This window comes from Bacillus rossius, chromosome 17, assembly GCF_032445375.1.
Source record: "Bacillus rossius redtenbacheri isolate Brsri chromosome 17, Brsri_v3, whole genome shotgun sequence".
In the NCBI taxonomy this organism is placed as follows: Eukaryota; Metazoa; Arthropoda; class Insecta; order Phasmatodea; family Bacillidae; genus Bacillus; species Bacillus rossius.
Genome location: NC_086344.1, coordinates 12,831,087 through 12,854,829, shown reverse-complemented (window position 1 = coordinate 12,854,829; position 23,743 = coordinate 12,831,087). Strand labels below are relative to the sequence as shown.

General features: G+C 38.7%; 2 protein-coding genes across 5 annotated transcripts in view; one reads left to right on the top strand and one right to left on the bottom strand.

Moving 5' to 3' along the window:
• Positions 1-8,903, bottom strand: part of LOC134540549 (rho-related BTB domain-containing protein 1) — a 123,835-nt gene extending 114,932 nt beyond the window's left edge. For 3 of the 4 annotated variants that reach the window (XM_063383359.1, XM_063383358.1, XM_063383362.1), the window contains exon 1: positions 8,679-8,903. The gene's annotated coding sequence lies outside the window, so the exon portion shown is untranslated. The remainder of the gene's footprint in view (positions 1-8,678) is intronic. The other variant, XM_063383360.1, reaches the window with a different exon arrangement.
• Positions 8,904-12,865: 3,962 nt separating this feature from the next.
• Positions 12,866-16,553, top strand: LOC134540599 (integrator complex subunit 6). Its single transcript, XM_063383428.1, has one exon. The coding sequence runs from the start codon at positions 13,375-13,377 to the stop codon at positions 16,174-16,176; it is 2,802 nt and encodes a 933-aa protein (XP_063239498.1). The 5' UTR covers positions 12,866-13,374; the 3' UTR covers positions 16,177-16,553.
• The last annotated feature ends 7,190 nt before the right edge of the window (positions 16,554-23,743 follow it).

The following is a 23,743-nucleotide window of genomic DNA, read 5'->3' as shown; positions in this document are numbered from 1 at the left end:
AATACGTAAATGCTTCTCGCTACTTCATGGCATGACAAATTTCTCTAATAATAATTCATGTCCGCGTTTTGGTGTAAAAATTCTTGAAATATTTGAGAATTTTTTTGACAATTGAAAAAAGTTACATAAGTCAAGATGTAGCCAGTAACATTTACTTGTATGCTGTAAAATTTCAAGTAAGTGATGAAGTTGTATACCCCTTTTAGGTAGCTAGCTTTCAGTGGCGGATACTGTAATATTAGGGGGGAGGTGTGTGGAGGTAGGTTATAAAAAACAGAAGAAAAAATTAATTGGAACATGTGTATACAAAAAAAAACTTAAATGACTATTTACACAAACACAGTGATGGGCCTACAGCAGTGGACGTAAGCGGCGTGGCTTCTCATACAGTAACATACCGTCTTCAAAAATGTATTTTCGTAACTTCAATGGGGGGGGGGGGAGGTATATCCCTCTATCCTCTCCCGCGTCTGCCATTGGCCTGGCATGAGATATAAAAATTAAGCAAGTACCGTAAAACGGGGTGAATAGGATCAGAGGTGTGAATAGAATCAAAAGTTTGTAACATTATGTTTTGAAGCATAATACAGCAGAAAAGAAATTGTACATAGAACTACGTATTAGAACTACCATTATAACTATTTGAACAATGTATAATATTTTATTCTGTATTTACGTTCCAAAATATAACGTTACAAACTTTTGATCCTATTCGCCCCTCTGATCATATTCACCCCCGTTTTACGGTTATGTGGAAGTTGACGTGAGCTAGGAAGGTGCTCGTGTACGTACGGAAGCATGGGCTCGCACCTCGACACTCCTCGGCATGCCCCAGGCACCGCGGACCCCCGCGAAGCTACACGGCGTCCATGGTCCGCGCGCGATCCACGCCGACCCCCGTCAGTAGGGCGCCACGAGCGGTTCTGGCGCAGCCGGGGCGGGCGAGAGCGGGGCGCACCCTCCCCTCCCCACCGCGGGCTGAATGGACCCGCCCTCTCTCCCCACTCCCGGCGCAGTCCCGCCCCCTCCCCTCCCCACCCCTCCGCCATTGACGTCACCGTCCGGCCCGCGCCGAGACAAAATCAATCCCCCACCTGGGCGGTCACCTACCCACCCGTCGCGTCATCCGACACCCTGTACACACCCCGCAGTTCCAGCAGTGCTGAACGCCTGCCACGCCGGGGAAGCCTTCTTTTCACAGACGAGAGAGCCAAACGCCCGATCGTGCATCTAAGGTTGTTTTTTTTTTTTGTTCATTGTAAATAAATATGGCGGTGTTGATAAAAGGATACTAAAGGTCAATTAGGTTAGGTTAGCTACATTATAAACACTTTAAAACGTTGTGGACGGTTGATTTGGTTAGGATAGCTACATTAAAGATACGGAAAAAAAAAAGCATGAACTACGGTGAACTTCGGGTTTTGGCTCTCTCGTCTGTGAAAAGAAGGCTTCCCTACTAGACTGCAACAAGGTACACGCGCAACAGCGTGTTCCTTCCTTGTGATTGGCGGCCGTCTCTGCGAGAGAAGTAGTTGCCTTGTTTGGCTGAGCCACTCAGGACGCATTTTTGCTTCCGCAACTAATTACTGTGACTGGCGTTGTAACAATCGTCGTGTACCTGAAACAAACTCGCCCAATCACCGAAAAACAAGACGATGCTACAGTGTTTCAAGTTTCAGCTGGTCTCTGAATTTTTTCGCGAAAAAATATGCATTGCCCTACTTAAAGGCCCTATCACACTGTCACATATTTCATCTCCAACTATATTTGACAACAGACTTGGAGAGATAATATTGGCATGGGCGTCGCAACCGGGGGGGACAAGGGGGACACGTCCCCCCCATAATAAATGTCTTCAATTTCGTCCCCTCCAATAATATATTTAGTTTCGTAGTTATATTAAAAATATAATTTCTGTTATATAACCCATATGTTGCGCATGATGCATTTAGTCCAATCGTGGTAATGTGAGCACTTTTTAATTCAATCTTTGTGTAAATTCAAAATCAGCTCCAATACCGAAGCGCGCCGATAGCAGAAAGCAGATCTTTGACAGACTTCGAAATATATATATATATATATATATATATATATATATATATATATATATATATATATTAAAGGTAAAATAATGATCAGGAGAGATACTATAATAATAGTGAATATAATCACTTTATTACTTATGTTTGTGTACATGTGCGAAATATTCTTAATACTGTTGCGGCATTTAAGTGTAACATTCAGGTTTCTCCTGATGTTTAAAAAAATGATTTTGTGTGGATATAGCACCAGCAGATATGTTAACTGTGTTTTTACAAACTTGTTCTCTGAAAATTTTTATTATAAAAAATACTATATATTGCAACCAACTATAATTAGAATATTTAGGAAAGAAAAATGCCTAACAACCACCTTTTTGCACCTTCAAACCCCAAATTTCCCGGGGGACCCACTTTTTTTTTTCCAGGGGATGGATATTCCTCAACAACTAAATCGATTGAAGTCCCCCCCAAAAAATATATCCTTGCGACGCCCAGAATACTAGAGGGAAATGGTTTTAACTACATATAAGAGACTTGGTGAGTTAATATGGGTGGGAAATGGCTTCAACTATATTTGACAACAGACTTGTAGTGATAATGGTGGGAAATGACTTCAAATTTTCTCCATCAAATAAATTTGGACAGATAGCCTCAAATATGTTTTGGATCATGTTATACTAATCAAGTTATATTTTTGGTCTAAGCTTTCTCAATTTTTTTAATTTTAATTTTAATTTGAAATTACATAATGCATCACACTGCTGGATGTAATTTTTAGAGTTGTTTTTCCTTTTTGTGTATTTTTTAACTTTATAAAATCTATAAATTTAACTCACATTAATAATAGTCATAAAATTAAATTATTGATCAATGATATTTAAATGTTATTGACACAATTTGCTTTGTATGTATAAAATTATTTCCAATATGGCCTTTATATGTATTAACAGTATGTTAGTTCTATCACCTTTATAATCTCTTTAGTCTCATGTTATCTTCACCAAAAATTTGTTGTGATGGAAATAGGCACCATTATCATTTTTGGTAAGCACTATTTTTATTGGCTGACTGCATCCAACATCTAACATACTTTAGAATCCATGCTATAAGCAAAAAAATATACATATATGTATATACGATGTCATAACCCTCCAATTTTATTTGAGAAGATGGTGTTGGAAGCTAAAGTTTGACCGTGTAACATGGTCTTTACACGTCTACTTGTGACCAAAAACGGGAGGACTCAGATGGGAGGGGCCCTTGTGCAGTTACTGATGTTTTACAGTTTACCCACAAAACATCTTTTAACATAACCCCTCAGAGCGCCCCCCCCCCCCCTTTTTTTTCACAAAAAAAATCTTATCCTATTATGATATGGCACCAGTAAAATAACTCTGTTTTTCAACAAAATTAGAAATTACATAGTCCTCTCTTATATATGGATATTTTTGTAATAAAAATTATGTAAAAAAAAAATTGTTTTTAAAATCTGAGTCATACTAACTAATAATTCAAGAACTAAAACATCCATGAAACTTTTTATAAGTGTCACTAATTAAAAATTAATATTACATTGTTGGAAAAATTTACTTTGCTAAATAATTTTACCAATATGATAGTATTATTAACCAGACCTTTTGGGATATCAAATAAGTAACATCTGATGGTTTAAGTAAAATAACTGAGTTTATTTGTGGTTTTTGCTAGTTGGTACAGTAAGTATGAATTATTTAGATAGTTTACAATCATTCAAAAATATTTTGCTAAATTCATGATGTTACAGAATCCCAGACAAAGGCTAACTTAGCATAACCTATTTAGGGATACATATCCTTAAATTCTGCTGCTTTGTGTGTAAATCAGCATATTAGTTAACAGTTACACAGGTTTGTGTTCATTATAACCTAAAGAAGCAACCTAATAGAAATCTGTATCATATGAAAATGTTATAACCTCGTAGGCTCTGTAGTGTTAAAACCATATATAAAATTCTGAATTTGGCACATTTAATAGGATTCAACTCATTTTCCAAAGTTAATTGGGTTATAAAATTAAAACATGAATTTGTACCCTAAATAGGGATACAGCACACCAGTGCACGGCCATAAACATATGGGAGAGCAATTATTGTCGTGGTTGCAATAACCTTGAATAATTAATGAGCAATGCCACAAACTTTGTAAACAGTAGATCATACTATCGCTGTTGAACTAATCACTTAAAAATAAGGATTTTTGTTTTTACTTTTTAGTTCATACAACAATAAAAGTGTGATTATTTAGTCTTTTAAAATATATTTTATTTTAGTTCATACAACAATAAAAGTTTGTTTATTTTTTTTAACATTTTTTTTTTACATTGATATGCATTATATTTAGTTCCTCGAAATGCACTTGTAACTGCATGCTGCAATTGACATGCCCCCTCCCCCTTCACCCCCGCCGAGAGGTCTGATGGTGTCCGAAGGCCTTGGAGGCACGTCAAAATCAACGTACTTCAATTTTCCCCACTTTCAAAAAATTACAACCCCATCTGAGGGAGGTAGGTTGAGGTTCTCGAATGGCTCGGAAACACTCCAAATCTAGAGAGAATCAATTTTTTAAAAATTTCAGAAATTTTGGGAGTTGACCACCTGAGGGGCGAGGGTGAGAAAAAAAACATAAAATGAAATTTCCACGATAAAGTTTAAATAAATCATCACACATATTAAAAATGTGAATTAAAGTAAATAACAGTCAGTCATTGTACTCATTCCTAACACACAATTAGTGCTCATGGGGGCATGAACACCAAGAAACCTACACAAGAACTATTACTATAATAAAAAAAAACTAATAAAACTTTAATTAAGTCATTTACAATGTGGGGAGGGCAGTAGCATGGGTTGTTACAAAACTTACAATCGTTGGCTGAAGTCGTTTTTTGTTCCCCCATTTAACCAATGTTAATGGGTAAAATACCTCACAAGCATTGCATTAAATTATTGAAGCCCAGTAAATGCACAACTTTCAAACCCGACTGTATTCTGAACACCTCGCTACTTATATATGGCTATAGAATATGGAAATCATGCAGTTCGAAGCATTACAAGCAAATAAATATTGAGAAAAATATCTCAAACGCCAACTAAAACTCCGGTAAAATACAAAATGACAAACTACAAAGAGGAAGTAATTCAGAGAAGGGATTTTACGAAGAAATAAAGTATATTAATTAACGGTGTTAACATAAAACTCAGTCCATCTGCTTCCCAGAGTACGAAGAAAGTGAACATGGAGGACACTCATCCACCTACCAAAATAATTTACCCCTTTTTTATTTATATAAATATAACTTGTGTAATAGCCCTTTCCACTAATGAGTTTCTTAGATTTATTTGGAAATGAAAAAAAAAAAAAAAAAAACACACACACACACCTTCCTGGATAATTAAGCAGGATCAATAGTAGACCTACACATTCAAAAATAACATTTCTAGATTTTTTTTATTTCAAGAATTATTATTTGATACGTACATAATTGAAATGCCTACAACAATAATTGTATGCCCATGAAATAATTGGTCAGCAAAAATCCCATGATCTCTGCCTATAGACACACGAAGAATTGGAAGTTGGTATTTATTTTGGTACATTCCAGATACTTCTGGAACATTCTGGATACTTTAAAAACCATCTAAGTACATGTTTTCAAACAGGTATTCCAAAATTATTGCTGAACAGTTCTTTCATGTTTGATAATGCTAAATTTTTTCTAATTTTTGAAGTGAAAACTTCTTTAGCCGTGTTTAGCGATATTTGGTAGGGGTAAAACTTATGTGTTCGCATCACCGACATGCTGTAGTAGCAGTAAGTGAAGTTAAATTAACCACGTGAAAAGTTTGATTTGTGTATACCGTGCATTGCCCAGTGAACGCATGACCTAGGTCAGACATCACTGGTAAGTCATAGCTAGGTAATGAATTTTTTACGTAATTTCGACGAACCACTGACATCTGTTATGATTAAAAAAATGATCTAACGATAAATGATATCATGCTGACACCATACTGATATAATACCAAATTCATTTTCTTACATACATTTGACGTAGAAATGTCACATTACATATTTAAAAAGGGGGTTGTCCGTAAAGTCGGTTTACGGACAATAATTTTACGTGATAACGTCATAAGAAAACATTGATGAAAAAAACTGCAGGCTTTTTAATTTTCAAATATTATTTACAGTTTCTGCAAATTTAAATTAAATAATTTGTTTAAATATAATCACGAACAATTAGTTATATAAATAAACTGAAATCAAATCAATGTCAATAAATTGTTAACTTGAAATGACGAAATTGGACAAAAAAATCTAATTTTTTAAATTGCTGCTTTTAAAAAGCCCGCCCTAACCTGTTTGATATTATAGAAGATATTTTCTCGCATGGTGGTTGGCCGGTTCTTGCACGCTCGGCTCAGGCGGAAAGTGACAATGAGTCATGCTTTTTTGTGCGTACAGCCGGCATTCATCGATTTATGAGACGTTATCACGTCAAAAACAACGTTTTAAGTTCTCACTTCTGTCGACAGTCCACATGACTGCTACTTTTTTTTCTATTCAATGCATTCAGTATTTTCTTAGACTTTCTAGAATAATCTTGAAAAGAATGGCATTGTCTTGAACTTGACATAATGCAGGACACCCAAAGGTAGTTTCTTTGCAATGCCGGTAGTGAAGACTCCCATGAAAATTACATACCTATTTACTCACACAAGTTAAATTTATTTATCTAAATGCACTAAGGATTGCAGCTAACAAAAACAAATCTGACAAGAGATTTTATATTTAGAAGATTTAAGAAAATTTTGCTTAAGGTCATTATTGTGTCCATAGTAACAACTACTGAATTTTTTTTTTTTTCCCCTGCTATCAAATTTTGGTCAACTTTTGCAATAGCCTAAGAGTTTATTGCATCAAAAATTGTTCAAGACACAAGGTTTATATAATATTTAGAAAGTTTACAAGAACTTTAAACCGATTTGATACTGTGCATACGAAGGGAGTTTTTTTTTTGTCATTCAACCAATACTTTTTCCACCCTTTCAGATAATTGCAGGCATTATTAAAACCCTTTGAAACAAAAGTTTTTGGTGTTACTCTAAAGAATTATTTCAAATTAATTCTTTTTTTTTTAAGTGAACTATAGTGATTTTTCAGTTTTTTTTAAAAATCTTTCCAATTCCTACCCCTACATCCGACAAAGCCCATTAAGAAACGCGACTAAGATTTTTTTCAGTAATATTCTTACAGAGGGGCTTTTACGTTAAGTAAAAATAAAATTTCAAATAGGATTTTTTTTTGAACATAGAGAAATACTTGTATTTACCCTGAAAACAGAGTCTTTATATTACAACCGGTATCTGAGAAATCGCCATGATAGCTTACATTATAATACCTATGCATTGATTCGGACGTTACTTTGTATGTTCCTATACATGGAGAATCACAGAATCGACAAACCATATATTCACAACAGTCCATTCCAAGGCCGCGTATGTGCATGTTTGGTATAAACATTACAAATTTGTCACATCGTGAGGATGGTTGTTTAGATTAAGTTAGCTCCATTAAAAATACTTTAATATATTGTGGATGGTTAGTTAAGTTAGTACAGCTACATTAAAAATACTGTAACATATTTTTAATAGTTGCTTAAGAATTGCAATGTAGCATAGCAAACAGTTCATACAAATTTATTCCGAGGCCTGAATAGTTCCGAAGTTCACAGAAGGTTACCAAAGTCCGCAGCTCACATGAGCAACTCAGTTGCACATGTTGCGGGATAAATACACGCATGAAAGATGGCCATGGCGTATTTCATCTTTCATAGACTTATGTGAAGAAGAAATTAGAGAATAGTCAAGCAACATTAAAAATACTTTTAAAAAGTGTGAACAGTTGATTAGGTTAGTACAACAACATTAAAAATACCGTGAAATCGTGTGAACGGTTGGTTGGGTCAGGATAGCCACATCGTACATTGGTAATTCCTAAGCAACCATTAAAAATATTTGAACTACTTTTAATGTCGCTAACCAAAACTAATCGACCATTCTCCATATTTAATTTCAGTTCTCCAGAAATGAACACAAGGTCCCAAACGGGAAAGCAAAAAAAATAGCGGTGGCCCTGTCAATTCACAGGTATTGTTGTGTAACCTATAAATGGTGATTTCTCAGAAACCACTAAAAATATAGAAACGCTATTTTCTGAATAAATAAAGGAACGTCTTTAGTGTTCGGAAAAAGTATTTTCCGAATTGTATTATTTTATTTATAAAAAAAGCCACGACGCGAAAAGTTTAACCGATAGTTTTTCTTCAAAGTAATTAAAATCTGAGCTTTGGACTACGAGATTTCACGTTAGGAAACATACCCTTCATCAGTTATTTCATTTCAGTCCAAGCTAAGATCTTTGTGTGTACAAAATTGCATTAAAAGATAATTAACATAGTATGAAAAGATACAATAATGCATTAGAAAAAAAAAGAGCTAACACTCGAAAGAATCGCGTCAAATCATTTAAGCTACTAAGCCAAACGTAAGAAACATGCCCAATTTAACACTACAGTAGATTGGTTGTAAACACTTACAGAATGAAAAATGTGACAGTTTGACGGATGACAATGTTCAATATTTATTGTTTTAATAAAGCACTTTAAATATAAGAAAACATTTTAAAAAAAGAAATAAACACACGATCACAAAATTAACTACTAATTCTCGTCATAAAAACATTAAAACGTACAAAGGTTAATAATTTCCGCACAATCTACAATTCTCTTTTCTATGACACCAACCACAGCAGATATCATAGATAACAGTTAAACAAACATACAGTTGTTTTTAGTAGAGCCAACTCAAGAATTTACAGATTTTCTCCTACTTCTTCTTCTTCACAAAGAATATTGGCCTACGTCATCTTTGCAGCCATAAGCAAAACTTGGGTAATACTTCTATACTCACATTATTAATTATAGTGCGTAGTTGGCTCTTCTGTTAGAAAGTTGTCTTAAGCCAATGTCTATTTGATACCAGCATTCGGCGTAGATTATAAGGCTCTATATTTGTTTCAACATGAAGGGTTGATATAGGAGAAGATTAAATTGCCCATAAATACATGTGTAAGCATTTATTTTGTAGGACTTGTAAGTCAGATAGCCTGGTGTTAGCTACAGAAGTAATAAACATACAACCATAGTCCATTTGGGCCCTAATGAAGGCTATATAAAATAATAAAAGAGTAAAAGGAACTCCGCCCCATTTACTATTGCTAACCAGTTTGAATAAATTGATGGACTTAAGTAAGTGCAGTTTGAGCTGCTGGATTTGGCATTGCCAGGTTAACATGGAGTCCACTATCATACCTAAATATGCGTGATGTTTCACAACTGATATTCTGTTGTTGAATTAGGTGAGATTGACATAGGACAAAACCATTTTTTTTTATAAATAGTACAATCGCAGGCTTCTCATTTGATACTGTAAAGTTGTTGCTGTCTGTTGCACATTTTTTTCCAAATGTTGGAGAGAGCTGGCATCATGTTCCACTACATGGGAGATAGTATCTGACAAAGAATATAGAAATATATCATCAGCATGTGCAATGGATCTAATGTAGGGGACAATGTTGAATATAAGATTCTGTGTATAAAAAATGAAGAGTATGGGTCTTAATACTCCCACCTTGGAGAGTTATACGAAACACACATCTACCTGATGAAATACAGTTCCCAATTTTTATATATGTAGTTCTGCATGTAATAAACTGTAAAGAACAGTGATGAGAGAATGAGGAATGCCCAAAGCTCCCAGCTTTTGTAACAGGGCTGGTACATTGACAATATCAAATGCAGCAATGAAATCTATAACATACCTATGTAATGAGGATACCATTATAATCCAAAGCTTCTTGTATCCACCTTAGGAGTATGGTCACAGTATCAGTAGTTGATCTAGCACAGTGGAATACAAACTGCTCCCAGAGTATTAAATGGCATGTTTCCAGCCACCATTCAAGCCTGTTTTTCAGTATGTGTTCAAACACTTTCGAAAGACATGACATTAGTGTTATGGGTCGAAAAAAAGAAAAAAACAGAAGGATCTTCGGTTTCAAAATCATGGTTACAATACTCTCCTTCCACTGCTCTGGGATATATCCATGTAGTATTGCCGTCGCCCGGGTTCTCGTGTTCGAGACTCGGTGGTGTTCCTAGCGGGAAGGCTGTTTTCTTGCGGGGAAACATGTCCGGGAGGGTGCCAGGCTAATGCGGTGGTTAGCCACGAGGTGGGTCGTGAGGTCCTAAGGCCCCTGCGTGGCCCACTAGGAACGGCGGCGGTGGTCGTGATGTTAGGGGTCCCTAATGCCTGCTGCACCACTGGCCCTACACAGCATAGGACGCTGATCCCTAACTGGATTGGGGAGGTTTTCAAATAACGTACACGGTTTTGCACTATCGCTTACACGTCGCGCACGGAGTGTGCGGAGTGGACGTTTAATTACGTAGTAGTTACACTTGCAATTACATTCACACCATTTCCCTACATAAAGTACACTGTCATTATACACTGGCGCTCTGACGCGCCGTCACTAAAGTTATGTCCTCACGCCAGTCGAGGTTGAGGGAGAGAGTTTGATTGGAGTCGGCCAATCCCGTAATTTGTGAACGGCGACGCGCGGGCTCACCTATGTGGACCGCGGCTCACTATTAAATTAAGTAAAGTCTTCGATTAGATGTAGCCAGTGTCTGTGCACTCGGCAGTTAATTGAAAGTCTGGTATGGCGGTAGTTGGCCCGTGCCGTATATTGCACTGCCCCGCGTAATGCATTGTGCGGGGCGTGTTATGTTTACGCGGCTGGGATAGGCCCTACACCGGAAAAGGACCAGGCGCACACGGGGAGTAATTAAAAAAGGTTTCGAAGTTTGACTATAGTTACCAGATGGAAGTTCAGTGAAGACAAAGGATGGTGTCTCCCCGTGGGACGTGCGTCCATCCCGTGCCTGGGCACTCCTACGTCGCACTTTCATTAAACAACTTTTAATTTATACGTAATATTGTTTAATATTCTGTGTGTGTTTTAGCAACGTGGTCGGCTGTAATGTCGGTCTGTTTATTATGTGGCTGGGTTCTACCTTGGTTGCTGGTGGCTCGCCTGACTCGGGTGGGCCATGGCTAGGGGCGCGTTCCGTTAGCGGGGTTGAATGCTGGCAGTTGCAGGTCGGGCTTTAGGGTGGCCTTCGGTCGGACGACGTCATGTTGATTCTAAGCTGGGTTATCACTGTGCACAAGTTACAGGGTACTACATTTTATAAAGCTGTTATAGACCTAGGAAACCAAAATTTCGCTAAAGGCAAAGTATATTTTTAGCTGTCAGTCGTGTGAAAACCTTTCAAGAAATATCATTTTCTGATTTTAAATCAAATTTATTATTGAGTAGGCCACTCGATGAAAGAGCATTGTCAGGAATGATACAATTACGAAATCTAACTCGTACTGTAATTGACATTTTATGCTAACAAAATATTTTTCGAAATAAAATTAAAAATTCTATAATTAACATTAACATTAATGAATTCACCATATTTAAACTGTTATTTTTTGCTAAAGAGTTCCAATGTGTGGTTGCTTAGTTCTATAGTAAGGTACCTACCTATTGTATTGACCCAACATTCCTAATAACTCTAGCTACATATTCGTGCTGTTTGTCATTAACCTTCATAGTCCAAGTCCAGTACGTCCTTGACCATAGTTAGGTACCCACCTTATTTTGGGATTGTCATAAATCTAACAATACCTCAATCACTATACATATCATATTGGATTTTGAGGAGTTCCTTCCCTTGAATATCTTCGAAGTACAAGGTCTAATAACTTTGAAATTAAAATGGGACTACCTTGGAGCTCTATTGAACCCGAAGCAAAAATAATAATTAAAATCGGTTTATAAACAAGTTATGTCCGAACACACACACACAGATGAATTGAGAAACTCCTCCTTTTTTTTGAAGTCGGTTAAAAATATGGAAACAAATATTGTTTCAAGACTTTGTATTGCTGCTATATTACAGTATACAAAAATATTTGGCAAATTTCATCTCGAAGCTCTTAAGCTGAGTGTAATTAATTATGCATGGTAATTATAAAAAATGTTGAAAAATACCAGTAAACAACATTGCGTTTAATGAGTTATAAGGGCTCATAGATTATATGATTTTCAAACTAAATTTATACAAAATAAATTTTCTCCTAATTTAACCTTTTTTCAACAGTTCATAGAATTTCAATTAGTAACTGAGAATAATATGATGGAACCTTAATGATGGGAGAATGAAGTGATGCAAATCGTTTGGTGATGGACAGACGAACGGATGACAGACAAACGGGTGACGGACGGACGTGACGTTCTAGTGTTGTTCCGGCTTAAGAGAAGTAATATCGCAATTAGTACTGACGAATATATACATCAAGTAGTGTACACTCAAACAAAATTGACTTAAAAAATGGTGTTCTTGTTAGAAACTTTTAATTATTTATAAATTATTCCAGTTTATAAGAAATAAAAACTAAACTGGTACCGGAGAACTGGATAACTATTGAAGGCAACGAAAATGATGGGCTCATTACTTTGTGGTTCCTCTTTAAAGTAATCTTCTATGGATATTTTCTCTAGTGGATATGAAATCTACGACCATCATGGTTTTGTTGGCAGCAATTTTGCATACGTCGTTGACGTCTACGGTTATTATTAGTTTATAATGTTGGCTTCACTGGAAATTATTCTTTAATTTTTTATTTGTCTTGTTCTCTCTGCTGGATATGTCGTTGCCTTTCTTGTTTGCCCCACTACCAAATATTATTAAATGTGGGATTGCATCGTCATGAGATTGTCAGTGTTATGCTGTTTCAACCGCCAAAGATTTTGATAAGACTTTACTTAATTATACCTACAATTATGAACATGTTTTACATGAATACGTTGCGTTAAGAAGAACAAATCAGGTGAATATTGTTTACTTCAAGAATTGTAGGTCTGGAGTCGTAAGTAAGGGTATGTCAACTTTGAAAATATACCTTTGCTTATCGCTCTCCTACGTTCGGAAGTTCGGAATGTCGTAGGCATTTAGCGGGCCGAAGGGGTGTCAGGATGCCTCGTTTCGTGGCTAGGTTGGACTTGGATATATTTTTATACCTGTTTTGAAAACAAATACTTCGTCCGCGTGGTTTCCCGTGATCCCGATGAACTTTATAATTTAAATATATGGTTAAAATATTGGTGTGATTAGCAAAATGACTATAATAGTTTTCCTCATAGATACATCAGCATCTATGAATCAGAGGGCGTACCTCGGCGGGCGACCTACGTTACTCGATGTTGCGAAAGGAGCAGTTGAATCATTTGTCAAAGTTCGCCAGAAGTCTCCTGAAAGTCGGGGTGACAGATACATGTTGATTACATTCGAAGACCCACCCTCCAATATAAAGGCAGGTTGGAAAGAGAATCTTTCCACGTTTATGAATGAATTGAAGAACTTGCAATGCACAGGTATGACGACAATGGGTGCCGCATTAAAAAATGCCTTTGATGTGCTCAACATCAATCGCATGCAAACTGGCATCGATACATATGGCCAAGGCCGTAGACCATTTTTTCTCGAGCCTTCTGTTATTGTTGTGATAACTGATGGTGGTAAGTTGTCAAATAGTAGTGGGGTTCAAGAGGAACTTAATTTGCCAATGCACTCTCCGATCCCTGGATCTGAACTGACACGTGAACCATTTCGTTGGGACCAGCGCTTGTTTTCGCTAGTGCTGAGGTTGGCAGGGACACCCATCATGGATCGTGACATTGGCTTGGTGCCTTGCGATAGCTCTCCGATCGATGCCATGTGCGACGTGACCGGTGGGAGGTCGTATTGCATCACTTCGCACAGAATGCTAATGCAATGCATTGACAGTTTGGTGCAGAAAGTTCAGAGCGGTGTAGTGATAAACTTTGAAAAGATTGGGCCGGATCCCACTCCCGTTATTCCCGATGGTGTAAAAAGTGACTGTGATACTTTATCCAAGGAGGAAGAGGCTTGTATTAAAGGAGTGAATGCAGATTGGATGAAGGATTCTAATGTGGAAGATGAAGAGACAAAATCCATAATCAGGAATAACTTGAGCGATCTCATACCCAGCGCAGTTCCTGGCAGTACTGCATGGCAGACCTGTCGACGGTTAATTTACGTCCAGCGGTCGGCCCAGAAAGGTTTCGCAGTTGGGTTTTGGCCTATCCCAGAATCATTTTGGCCAGACCAAAGTTTGTCTTCGTTACCTCCCCGCTCTTCTCACCCGAACGTCAAGTTTACCTGCACTAGCCACGAACCGATGGTTATAGAAAACCTGCCTTTTGATAAATACGAGCTTGAGCCAAGTCCTTTGACTCAGTACATATTGGCCAGGAAACAACCGACCGTATGTTGGCAGGTGTTTGTCGCCAACAGTTACAAGAGTTCCGAAGTAGGGCACCCATTCGGTTATTTGAAAGCCAGTACAAATTTGACTTGCGTGAATTTGTTCGTGATGCCTTACAACTATCCAGTGTTGCTGCCGCTGCTCGAAGAGTTGTTCAAAGTTCACAGGCAGAAGCCGACGAACGAGTGGAGGACTCAGTTCATGAACTATCTGCGCACGATGCCAGCGTATTACGCCGGTCCGTTAAGAAGTGCTTTAACCAGGATGGGTGCTCCGAGCAACTTGGCGCAAGCGTTGGTCACGGACACTTACGACAACTACTTGAACTACTCCATTCTCACTTACTTGAAGAGGTTGAAAAACCAAGCGAAGGTGGAGTTTGATCGCTTGTGCAACGAGGTCGGCAACAAGACCAGCAGCACCGCCAAGGGGCCCCCGGAAGGCATCAGAGTCATACCGAAATCGCCTCTCAAAAAAGATTTGGTTTCTCATCCCCTCTTGCAGGATAAGTTCTCCCTGCTGCGGGAACAGCTGACCGAGTTCGGGGGCTTCGTGGTGGGTCTGCCGCGGAGGGGGGCCCAGCCCAGCAGGCAGTGCCACAGGAACCCGTTCGACGTGCCTCGCCGGAACCTCGTGGACCAAGTGCTTCGCATGAGGGCCAACTTCCTGCAGCCGTCCACGGCGCACACCAAGCTGCTCGGGGACGACTTTGCGCACTGCATGCCCGTCGGCCAGATGGGGAACTACCAGGAGTACGTGAAGAGACTGCCGTCGCCGCTGCGCGAGATCGAGTCTGCGCCGGTGCGGCAGCACATGTTCGGGAACCCCTTCAAAATAGACAAGAGGATGATGGTGGACGAGGCGGACATAGACCTGGTGGCGAGCACCAGTTCGACCCCCGGGAGCAGTCACCGCGCCGGGGGCAAGCGCTCGGCGCAGCAGGGGAGCGACCCGGCCCTGCGCATGCCCAACAAGAGGAAGCCGGGGCCGATACCCAGGGACTTTGTCGTGCGGCGGCCTTCGACCCCCTCCCCCTCCCACTCCCCCTCGCCGGAGCCGCCCGTGCTGGAGCCCGAGCTGCCGCCCCCCGTGCTGGAGCCCATGTGCGTGGACGGCGCGCTCGACGTTCTCGACAACGGCCCGTCGGAGCCCCCCAAGCTCACCATGGTGAACGGCATCTTGGATTCGGAGGACGACAACGAAGACGACGCGGACGGCAGAAGGTTCTCCCCCCCGGCGGGCGAATCCGTGGGCGTCCGTTACGGCGCAGAATCTAATTTTACGAATTCCAGTCCCCCGCCGGTACGCAGACTGTCGAACCACTCGGAAGACTCCGACAAGTCGGTGCTGAACGAAATAGTGGCGAATCACGTGAACCACGTGGAGTTGGGCAGAAAGGAGCTGGCGAAGATCAAAAGGCACAACCTGGACATTCGTGCGATGTTGTACAGGGAGGTTCGGAGGCCGGGCAAGGACCACACTCAGTTGTTCGATCTCCTCAGGACATTGAAGGGCCCCGTGGAACTCCAGGTTGCCCTGGTGCAACAAGTGATCGAGGAGTCTCTTCGCTTCAAGCGGAGAATCCTTGCGGATCGTTTGGTCAAATTCATTGAAACGTTGAACGTTCGGTAACTAGCATTCAATGTGCACCAAAGTACAATTGGTATATATTTATGAAGGACAATTATTTCATATTACTGTTAGTTTTTTTTTTATATATAATTCTGCTGCAATTTGAAATCTTATTCAGTCAGAACTCTAATGATGTTTTATAAATTGTCAATATTAGCCTATGTTCTCTCTATTTTATTTTGGAGATGTGTGAAACTTATCCTAGCCCTAGAACTTTTATTCTGTCTGTTTTTCTTACGTTGGTACCAAAGCTGAAACGCCTACTGTATTTATAATACTTTAGTTGATATTTTAAGCTACCTGGCGGGTACACACACAAGACTAAACATGTGCAGATTACTTTTAAATGTTAATAAATTATGCAACCTTTAGCAGAACACTAGAGGTATGAGTGAATGTCAATGTATGTTATTCGTAAGCGTCACCCCAAGTTCCAAGCACTGAGGGTAATAGCTTCGAAGCTCAGGTTCGAATTAAAAAACGTATCGTAATTATCGTACCTGATGACAATTCAAAGTTTCAGTTTGGTGCAAGAAGTGGCTATGTGCAAACCAATTTTTTTTCTCTCTCTTAAAATAGGTACTTATACCGTTAATTAACTCTTACAGATAAGAAAATAAGGTATTTATTTTTTGGTATAAAATTTGTATTATATTTTTCAATGTAATTGAACCGCACATTCCATCAAACTAACCTCAAATGAAATCCAACAGATGGACATTTATCAAATTTTACAGCCAATGAAAACGACAACTAATTTGTACTACATGCAAGCATTTTGCTAATAAACGTACACACCATTTGAGTACAATCCAGTGTACCAGCTTCGTGTTAATGCAGTCTGGTTTTTATTTTAAGGTTCCTCAAACTTGGCCATTTAAACCTAATCACACAAAACTCCAAGTTTGAGATCCAATAAAAACTAAAATCTAATACGTACGTACATCATACAGGCATAGTGAGTGCTCCTTTAAGTAAACTCTCTAGAGTACATTGCCACGAATCTGATATACTGTGTAACTTTCAAGGGAGTGTACTTATAGGTGCAAAATGCATCTATGCAGAACATTTTATTTTTAAACTTTTAAATGGTTATAAACTTGGCTTTTTTTTTCAAATGGAGGTTTAACAAATTGGTTTCAGTTTTGATTGGATGTCAAACTCAGTAAATGTCCGTATTTGAGGTTAGTTTGATGGAATGCGTGGTTCAATTTCATGGCTTAATAAAATACAAATTTTATACAAAAATAAATGACTATTTCCTTATCTGAAAGTGTTAATTAACGTTATAAGTACTTATTTCAAGGAAGAAAAAAAAACCGGTTTCCACATAGCCACTTCTTACACCAAGCTGAAACTTTGAATTTTCGTCAGTTACAATAATTATAATACATTTTTAGATTTGAAGCTGATCTTCGAAGCTAACTTACCCTCAGTGTTGCAAGCTTATTCGTTGCAGGACCCTAATAAAATCACACCTAGAGAAAGAATAAAGTTTTGTAAATTCTGAGAAAATTTTACCTGGGAGTGCCTAAATAAACTTCTTAGCTTGTGCCATAAACATTTACAAACACATTTGGAACATATTAATAGGTTAAATAAATATTTGTGTTATTTATAACCTTCTCAGTAAGTTGTTACAACATATTTAATTAAAAATTCAAAAAATTTTCAGTATATGTTAGGAAACATACTCTGGCAAACAGATTCATTCGGACATTTTTGTGCTCAAATGGATGTTTTACATATTGGTATTAGACATGCTGTATTTAAAGCATTTAAAATAATTGTAAACAATTTTTTTTGTTTAGCCATGAACAAGTATATCATTGAAAAGTACAAAACTATTTACGTGGTATGGATGGTATCGACATGCGGAGCTGTTAACAGTCTGTTCGTACTCTTGGAACGCACTTGCTTACCAGTTACAGACACTGACTCCTACGTAACAGGTCCAAGATCATAACTCATGGTAAAAGTTCTGCATTGTGTATCCAAGCCTATCCCTTGATCCTAATGGCTTGATTCTAAATACGTTGATCCTGTGGTATATAATGCTTGCTGTTTTAATTTAGTACTTTGAAAGATCCTGAATGTAACAAAAATTCTGATGCAACAATTAATTATGATCTAATATAAAATCAAATACAAATACGAAAATTAATTTTTATTCCTCTTCCTAACATTTTATTGTAATATAATTACATCCAGGATGATTTCAACGTACTAAATTAAAACAGCAAGCATAATGTACCACAGGATAAATCATACAGGATCAAGGCAACAGGATCAAGGGATAAACTTGGATATGTGATATGGAACAAAACCTCAATATAAAAACCAGGTAACTAATTTATTACATGTTTCTAACCCATACAAGATAAAAATTTGTTGTTCGTAGGTAGGGTAGTGTGGCTAATGTTAGCCACAAAAGCAATCATATATGTAGTTTTATTTTGGAAACTTTTAATTTTTAAATCCAGACTACACTGTACTTACGTGCCACGGTGGAAGTTTTGTTCTAAGATCCGTGGCTGCTGATAAGGAATGTTCTATGGAAGATATAGTTTTTCCCTGGTTTTGGTTTCTGGTCGTGCACAGTTTTCAACGTTAGTGGAAGTTTTAGGTCTTTTCTCATGTTGCTGCAGGTAATAAGATTAATTGGTGCGTTACTAAAGTGCTGCAATAACTTAACTCACAACATCCATAAACAAATAGTTTAAGTATCTGGCAGATCAGTTGGTAGCTTTTATTCAAGCCTGTACGAGACCTTCCGTCGTGGCATAAGGGTTGGAGCATGCTTGCCTCCTTGTTCACCCCACGCTTTCGTGAGGTCCGACTCGAAAGAAATGACATTATTACCCGTATCTGTTTCCATTCTGCAACGTGAGAAAACCAACAGCATTATTAAACAGGACGAGCACTGGGATCAGCGGCGATGAGACCTGTCGTGAACGGGTAGGCGTACAAATTCCGTTTGACGCACCGTAGCGTCGTCATTCAAACTACTATTTCTCCTTCAGTTCATCTCGTGCATAGGCACTTGGATTCAAGACATTGAGGGTAACTGAAATGTTGGAAAACTCAAGATACAATCAAAATAGCCCCAAACTTGGCTTATTTTCGTTTGTTTTTTATTTGAGCAAATGTTCTTTCAAAGGATTAACATTAGTTTAGTTTTCAATCATTTCAAGAGCTTGGCTTTAAACTTTGAGTGATGTTTTATTTTAAATGTGTGGTTGGTCTATGCACTGCATTTTAAAAATTTATGGCTCTGGAAATATTAATCCCTAGGATTCTATGTAACTAGGAAGATAATTCTTTAAAAAAAAAATGTAGCCACCAATGGAATGAATTATGATCGAATATTAGAAAGCTGAAGCTACACTTTTTTTTTTTTTACAATTTACAAGACAAATTATTTTTATATAAAAAAAATCATTGTGTGTAAGATAGCCATTAGTAGTTCAAATAAAAGATACGTTATAGTTTTCAAATTGGGGTCTGTGCTCTGCATAATGTCTCGTGGCGTAATGTCGTCTACTCTGTGTCTCCTAGTTAAAAAAGATACAAGCACTTGCCTGCGACAACAAATGAAGCGTGCGCGGTGAATAAGAACTGGCAGGAATGCTCTGAAGCCAGCTGAAAAGGTGCTTCGAAGAAATGCAGTTTTGTCGGCCAATCGTGCGCATGTTTCCACGCAACGAAACACCCCAGCTGTTGTAGGCCGTGCTGAGAGCCGTTTCGAAGCTGCGAACAGAATGGTGCATGTGTCACCACCCTTGCATAGTTTAACCATCGTGGCTCCGTCTTTCCCCCCTCTCACAAACGACCACTGATCTGGGGAACTAATGTCATCAACATCTGCTACACCAAGTTCCCTTCTGTTTAACAAGAATCAGTTCCCCCCCCCCCCCCCATTTTTTTTTTCCCCTCAAATGCATAAATTTCAGGCCTTAAATTTGAAGCATCCTTTCTATTTTTAAATTGAAAATTTTCTTTATTTATTGTTTCTTGTAACATTTTTTTTTGGAACACCACTAAAAAAAAAAAGTACCCATTTTCGATAGGTTCGTTTATGAACCAAAGCGAGAAACAAAAACATCATCAATGCAACATAAGTCCAGACCCAATTCTTATGTAATGTTATACAGTATCAAATTTTTTATTTTTTGCGTTATTAATTGCTGTATCATATGCGGTTGTCACAAAAAAAAATCTATTATATCTGGTGATATAAATATGGGTAAAATTATAATCCAGTTTGTGTGTTGATGTCCCGCACTGAGCATTACGTACTCTGACTACGAAAAGCAACACAATTTTGGAGCGCATGACTCGGTTATGAAGTTACCAGGATAGCCTTTTGTTTTGTCAGACCTTGTATGATTGTGTGATAGCTAGAGACCCGTAAATTTCGTGGATTAGTCTGGCCTCAGGGTAGAATTCGTTTCATGGGTTTGCTTAATCCATGTTTGTTTCCCCATTGATTGATTACTTAGCGAGAACATTTTTATCCTTGTTCACTGGCCCTACCTGATTCGCTTACTTCTCTCCTAGCTGGGCGTCGTAGAGGGGCGTGTCCTAATAACTGCGGTCCAATCATAAATGTGTATGATTTAATGCAGTTTTTTTTATACATACGCCATTGCAGTTTCGCGCTGTTTGTCACGGAAAAAATGTCAAATAACATTTAAAGAATATTTGCATTCTGATTTGTGATTAATGAAATCGCGAAATTCCCGTATCTCTAGTGATAGCTTCGAGTGTGCTCCCGCGATATTAACGGAACATTAGATAAATTTACCTTCAACTTAAGGACACGTGCTTTTTGGGCGCAGACGAAGTGATGAGTGGTCCCGTCTGCGCCCGTTGCAACTGAGGGTGGCGCCGAAGGATAGTTGCGCAAGTGTGTGGCTGCGACTTACGCTCTCGTTTCATTTGTGAATGTTGCGTTATTACGATGACTGTTACAAAGATGTGCGTGTGTGGTGCCGTTAAGTTGTAGAAGATGTAGTTAGTTTGGCCTTGCCCCAGAGCATTGCTCACTTCCGTGGAAGTTCAGTACCTGATGTGACCTTCGAGTTAAAACTGTTGTGTGTGTGTGTTTAGCGATGTCGTCAGTTTTTATAGCTGGGAACCCACTGTCTATTCGAGATGTGTAGTAATTAAAAGTTAATTAGGTAATACTGTGTGAATGACATTTTTGAATGGTTAGAAAAAAAAACATATTGTGAGCACAATTTGTTAACATACAGAACTGGTGATACTCTCTATATGTGAATGAAATTTTAAATAATTTATGAGCATGGATATCTTAAGAAATTTGTAAATTTTTTTTCTGCTGTGAGATATTTTTTTTGAAATCTTTGTAATATTTATATAGTTGACATGAACCCCAACTTAAAAAAAAATAATAATTGGGCCTGTTTTGTTTTAATTTTTTTTTGTCTATGGTAAAACTTTGCATATGATGCAAAGTGCAATACTTGTCAGTTTTAAAGTATGATTTGATGTACATGTAAGAATGCCATAGTTCTGTAAATGAAAAGTGAAACAAGTTATTTTTACAAGTGCAGAATAAAATGTGCTGTTGCATTTTTTCATATTGAACATCTTAGCGATTGTTTATTGGTCGCTCCTGTTCTTTTGGGGATACCTAACCTACTCTCAGTGGAGGGGGAATACTGCACGCAAAATTTTCAGACAGTGTTTTTTGTCGTTTTGGCCAAGTTTTTCAAACTAATAAATAATTTACCACTCGCACTGACGTCACAAGAATTGCTGGTGCAGATTTAACCATAATATACTTCCCCTTTTTGGGTACCTATTTCTGTTTTTTGCATGAGGCCTCCCACACACGATCAGTTTTGTGGTTGCCGTTGGACGTATCGTTTCATCACGGAACACAGAAGAAACTCTGAATGTTGCAATAGCAGTTGCACTTCTAGTTAGAAAAAAGAAGGAAAAATAAATAGCGAAGTAACCATAGAGTACAAACGAAGATGTATGCCGCGACCACTCGACTGATGGACTGATTTATTGGACTGGCGAGACGCTGTTACCACCCACGGCAGTTCGGACTGAGGGCTCCCGAGCCCGCGTTCGGATTTGATGGGAAGCCATCAGTCCATCAGTCCATCAGTCCATCAGTTCATCAGTTCATCAGTTCCTCAGTCCACCAGTCCATCAATCCATCAGTTCATCAGTCCACCAGTCCATCAATCCATCAGTCCATCAGTCCACCAGTCCATCAATCCATCAGTCCATCAGTTCATCAGTTCCTCAGTCCATCAATCCATCAGTCCATCAGTTCATCAGTTCCTCAGTCCATCAATCCATCAGTCCATCAGTCCATCAGTTCATCAGTTCATCAGTTCCTCAGTCCACCAGTCCATCAATCCATCAGTTCATCAGTCCATCAGTTCCTCAGTCCATCAATCCATCAGTCCATCAGTCCATCAGTCCATCAGTCCATCAGTCCATCAGTCCATCAGTTCATCAGTTCATCAGTTCCTCAGTCCACCAGTCCATCAATCCATCAGTCCATCAGTTCATCAGTTCCTCAGTCCATCAATCCATCAGTCCATCAGTCCATCAGTCCATCAGTCCATCAGTCCATCAGTCCATCAGTTCATCAGTTCATCAGTTCCTCAGTCCACCAGTCCATCAATCCATCAGTTCATCAGTCCACCAGTCCATCAATCCATCAGTCCATCAGTCCACCAGTCCATCAATCCATCAGTCCATCAGTTCATCAGTTCCTCAGTCCATCAATCCATCAGTCCATCAGTTCATCAGTTCCTCAGTCCATCAATCCATCAGTCCATCAGTCCATCAGTCCATCAGTCCATCAGTCCATCAGTTCATCAGTTCATCAGTTCCTCAGTCCACCAGTCCATCAATCCATCAGTTCATCAGTCCACCAGTCCATCAATCCATCAGTCCATCAGTTCATCAGTCCACCAGTCCATCAATCCATCAGTCCATCAGTTCATCAGTTCCTCAGTCCATCAATCCATCAGTCCATCAGTTCATCAGTTCCTCAGTCCATCAATCCATCAGTCCATCAGTCCATCAGTCCATCAGTCCATCAGTTCCGACTGACCAACCCGCCTTCCTTCACACACGGTGATTCCTACTGTTCATGTCTGACTGATATGTCCGAACTGTAGTTCAGACCGATCGTGTGTGCGGGCCTCAAAACAAAGTTAAATTGGCCAAAATTTATCGTGTTTACTGGGGGAAAAAAAAAACATTATGCTATGTGCAATTTTAAAAATGATTTTGAAATCCAGAAAATCAGTACCACACATTTTATGAGTACGCTGACGTGAACATGCTTCTCAGAGTAATTTAGTGTACTCCCGTCCAACATCCAACTTAGCTGGGTGACGGAGTGTTCTCCAAACTGTGGGGATGTGATGGGCTCTAGCAGGGGCGACAACTCAAGGTTTTTGAGGCACAGGGGGGAAAAAAAACGGGGAAATGTCACAGAATGTTATCAGAAATGGGTGATTCAGGTCAGAGGATTTTAAGCAATGCTAAGTAAGAGTTCTATGGCGAG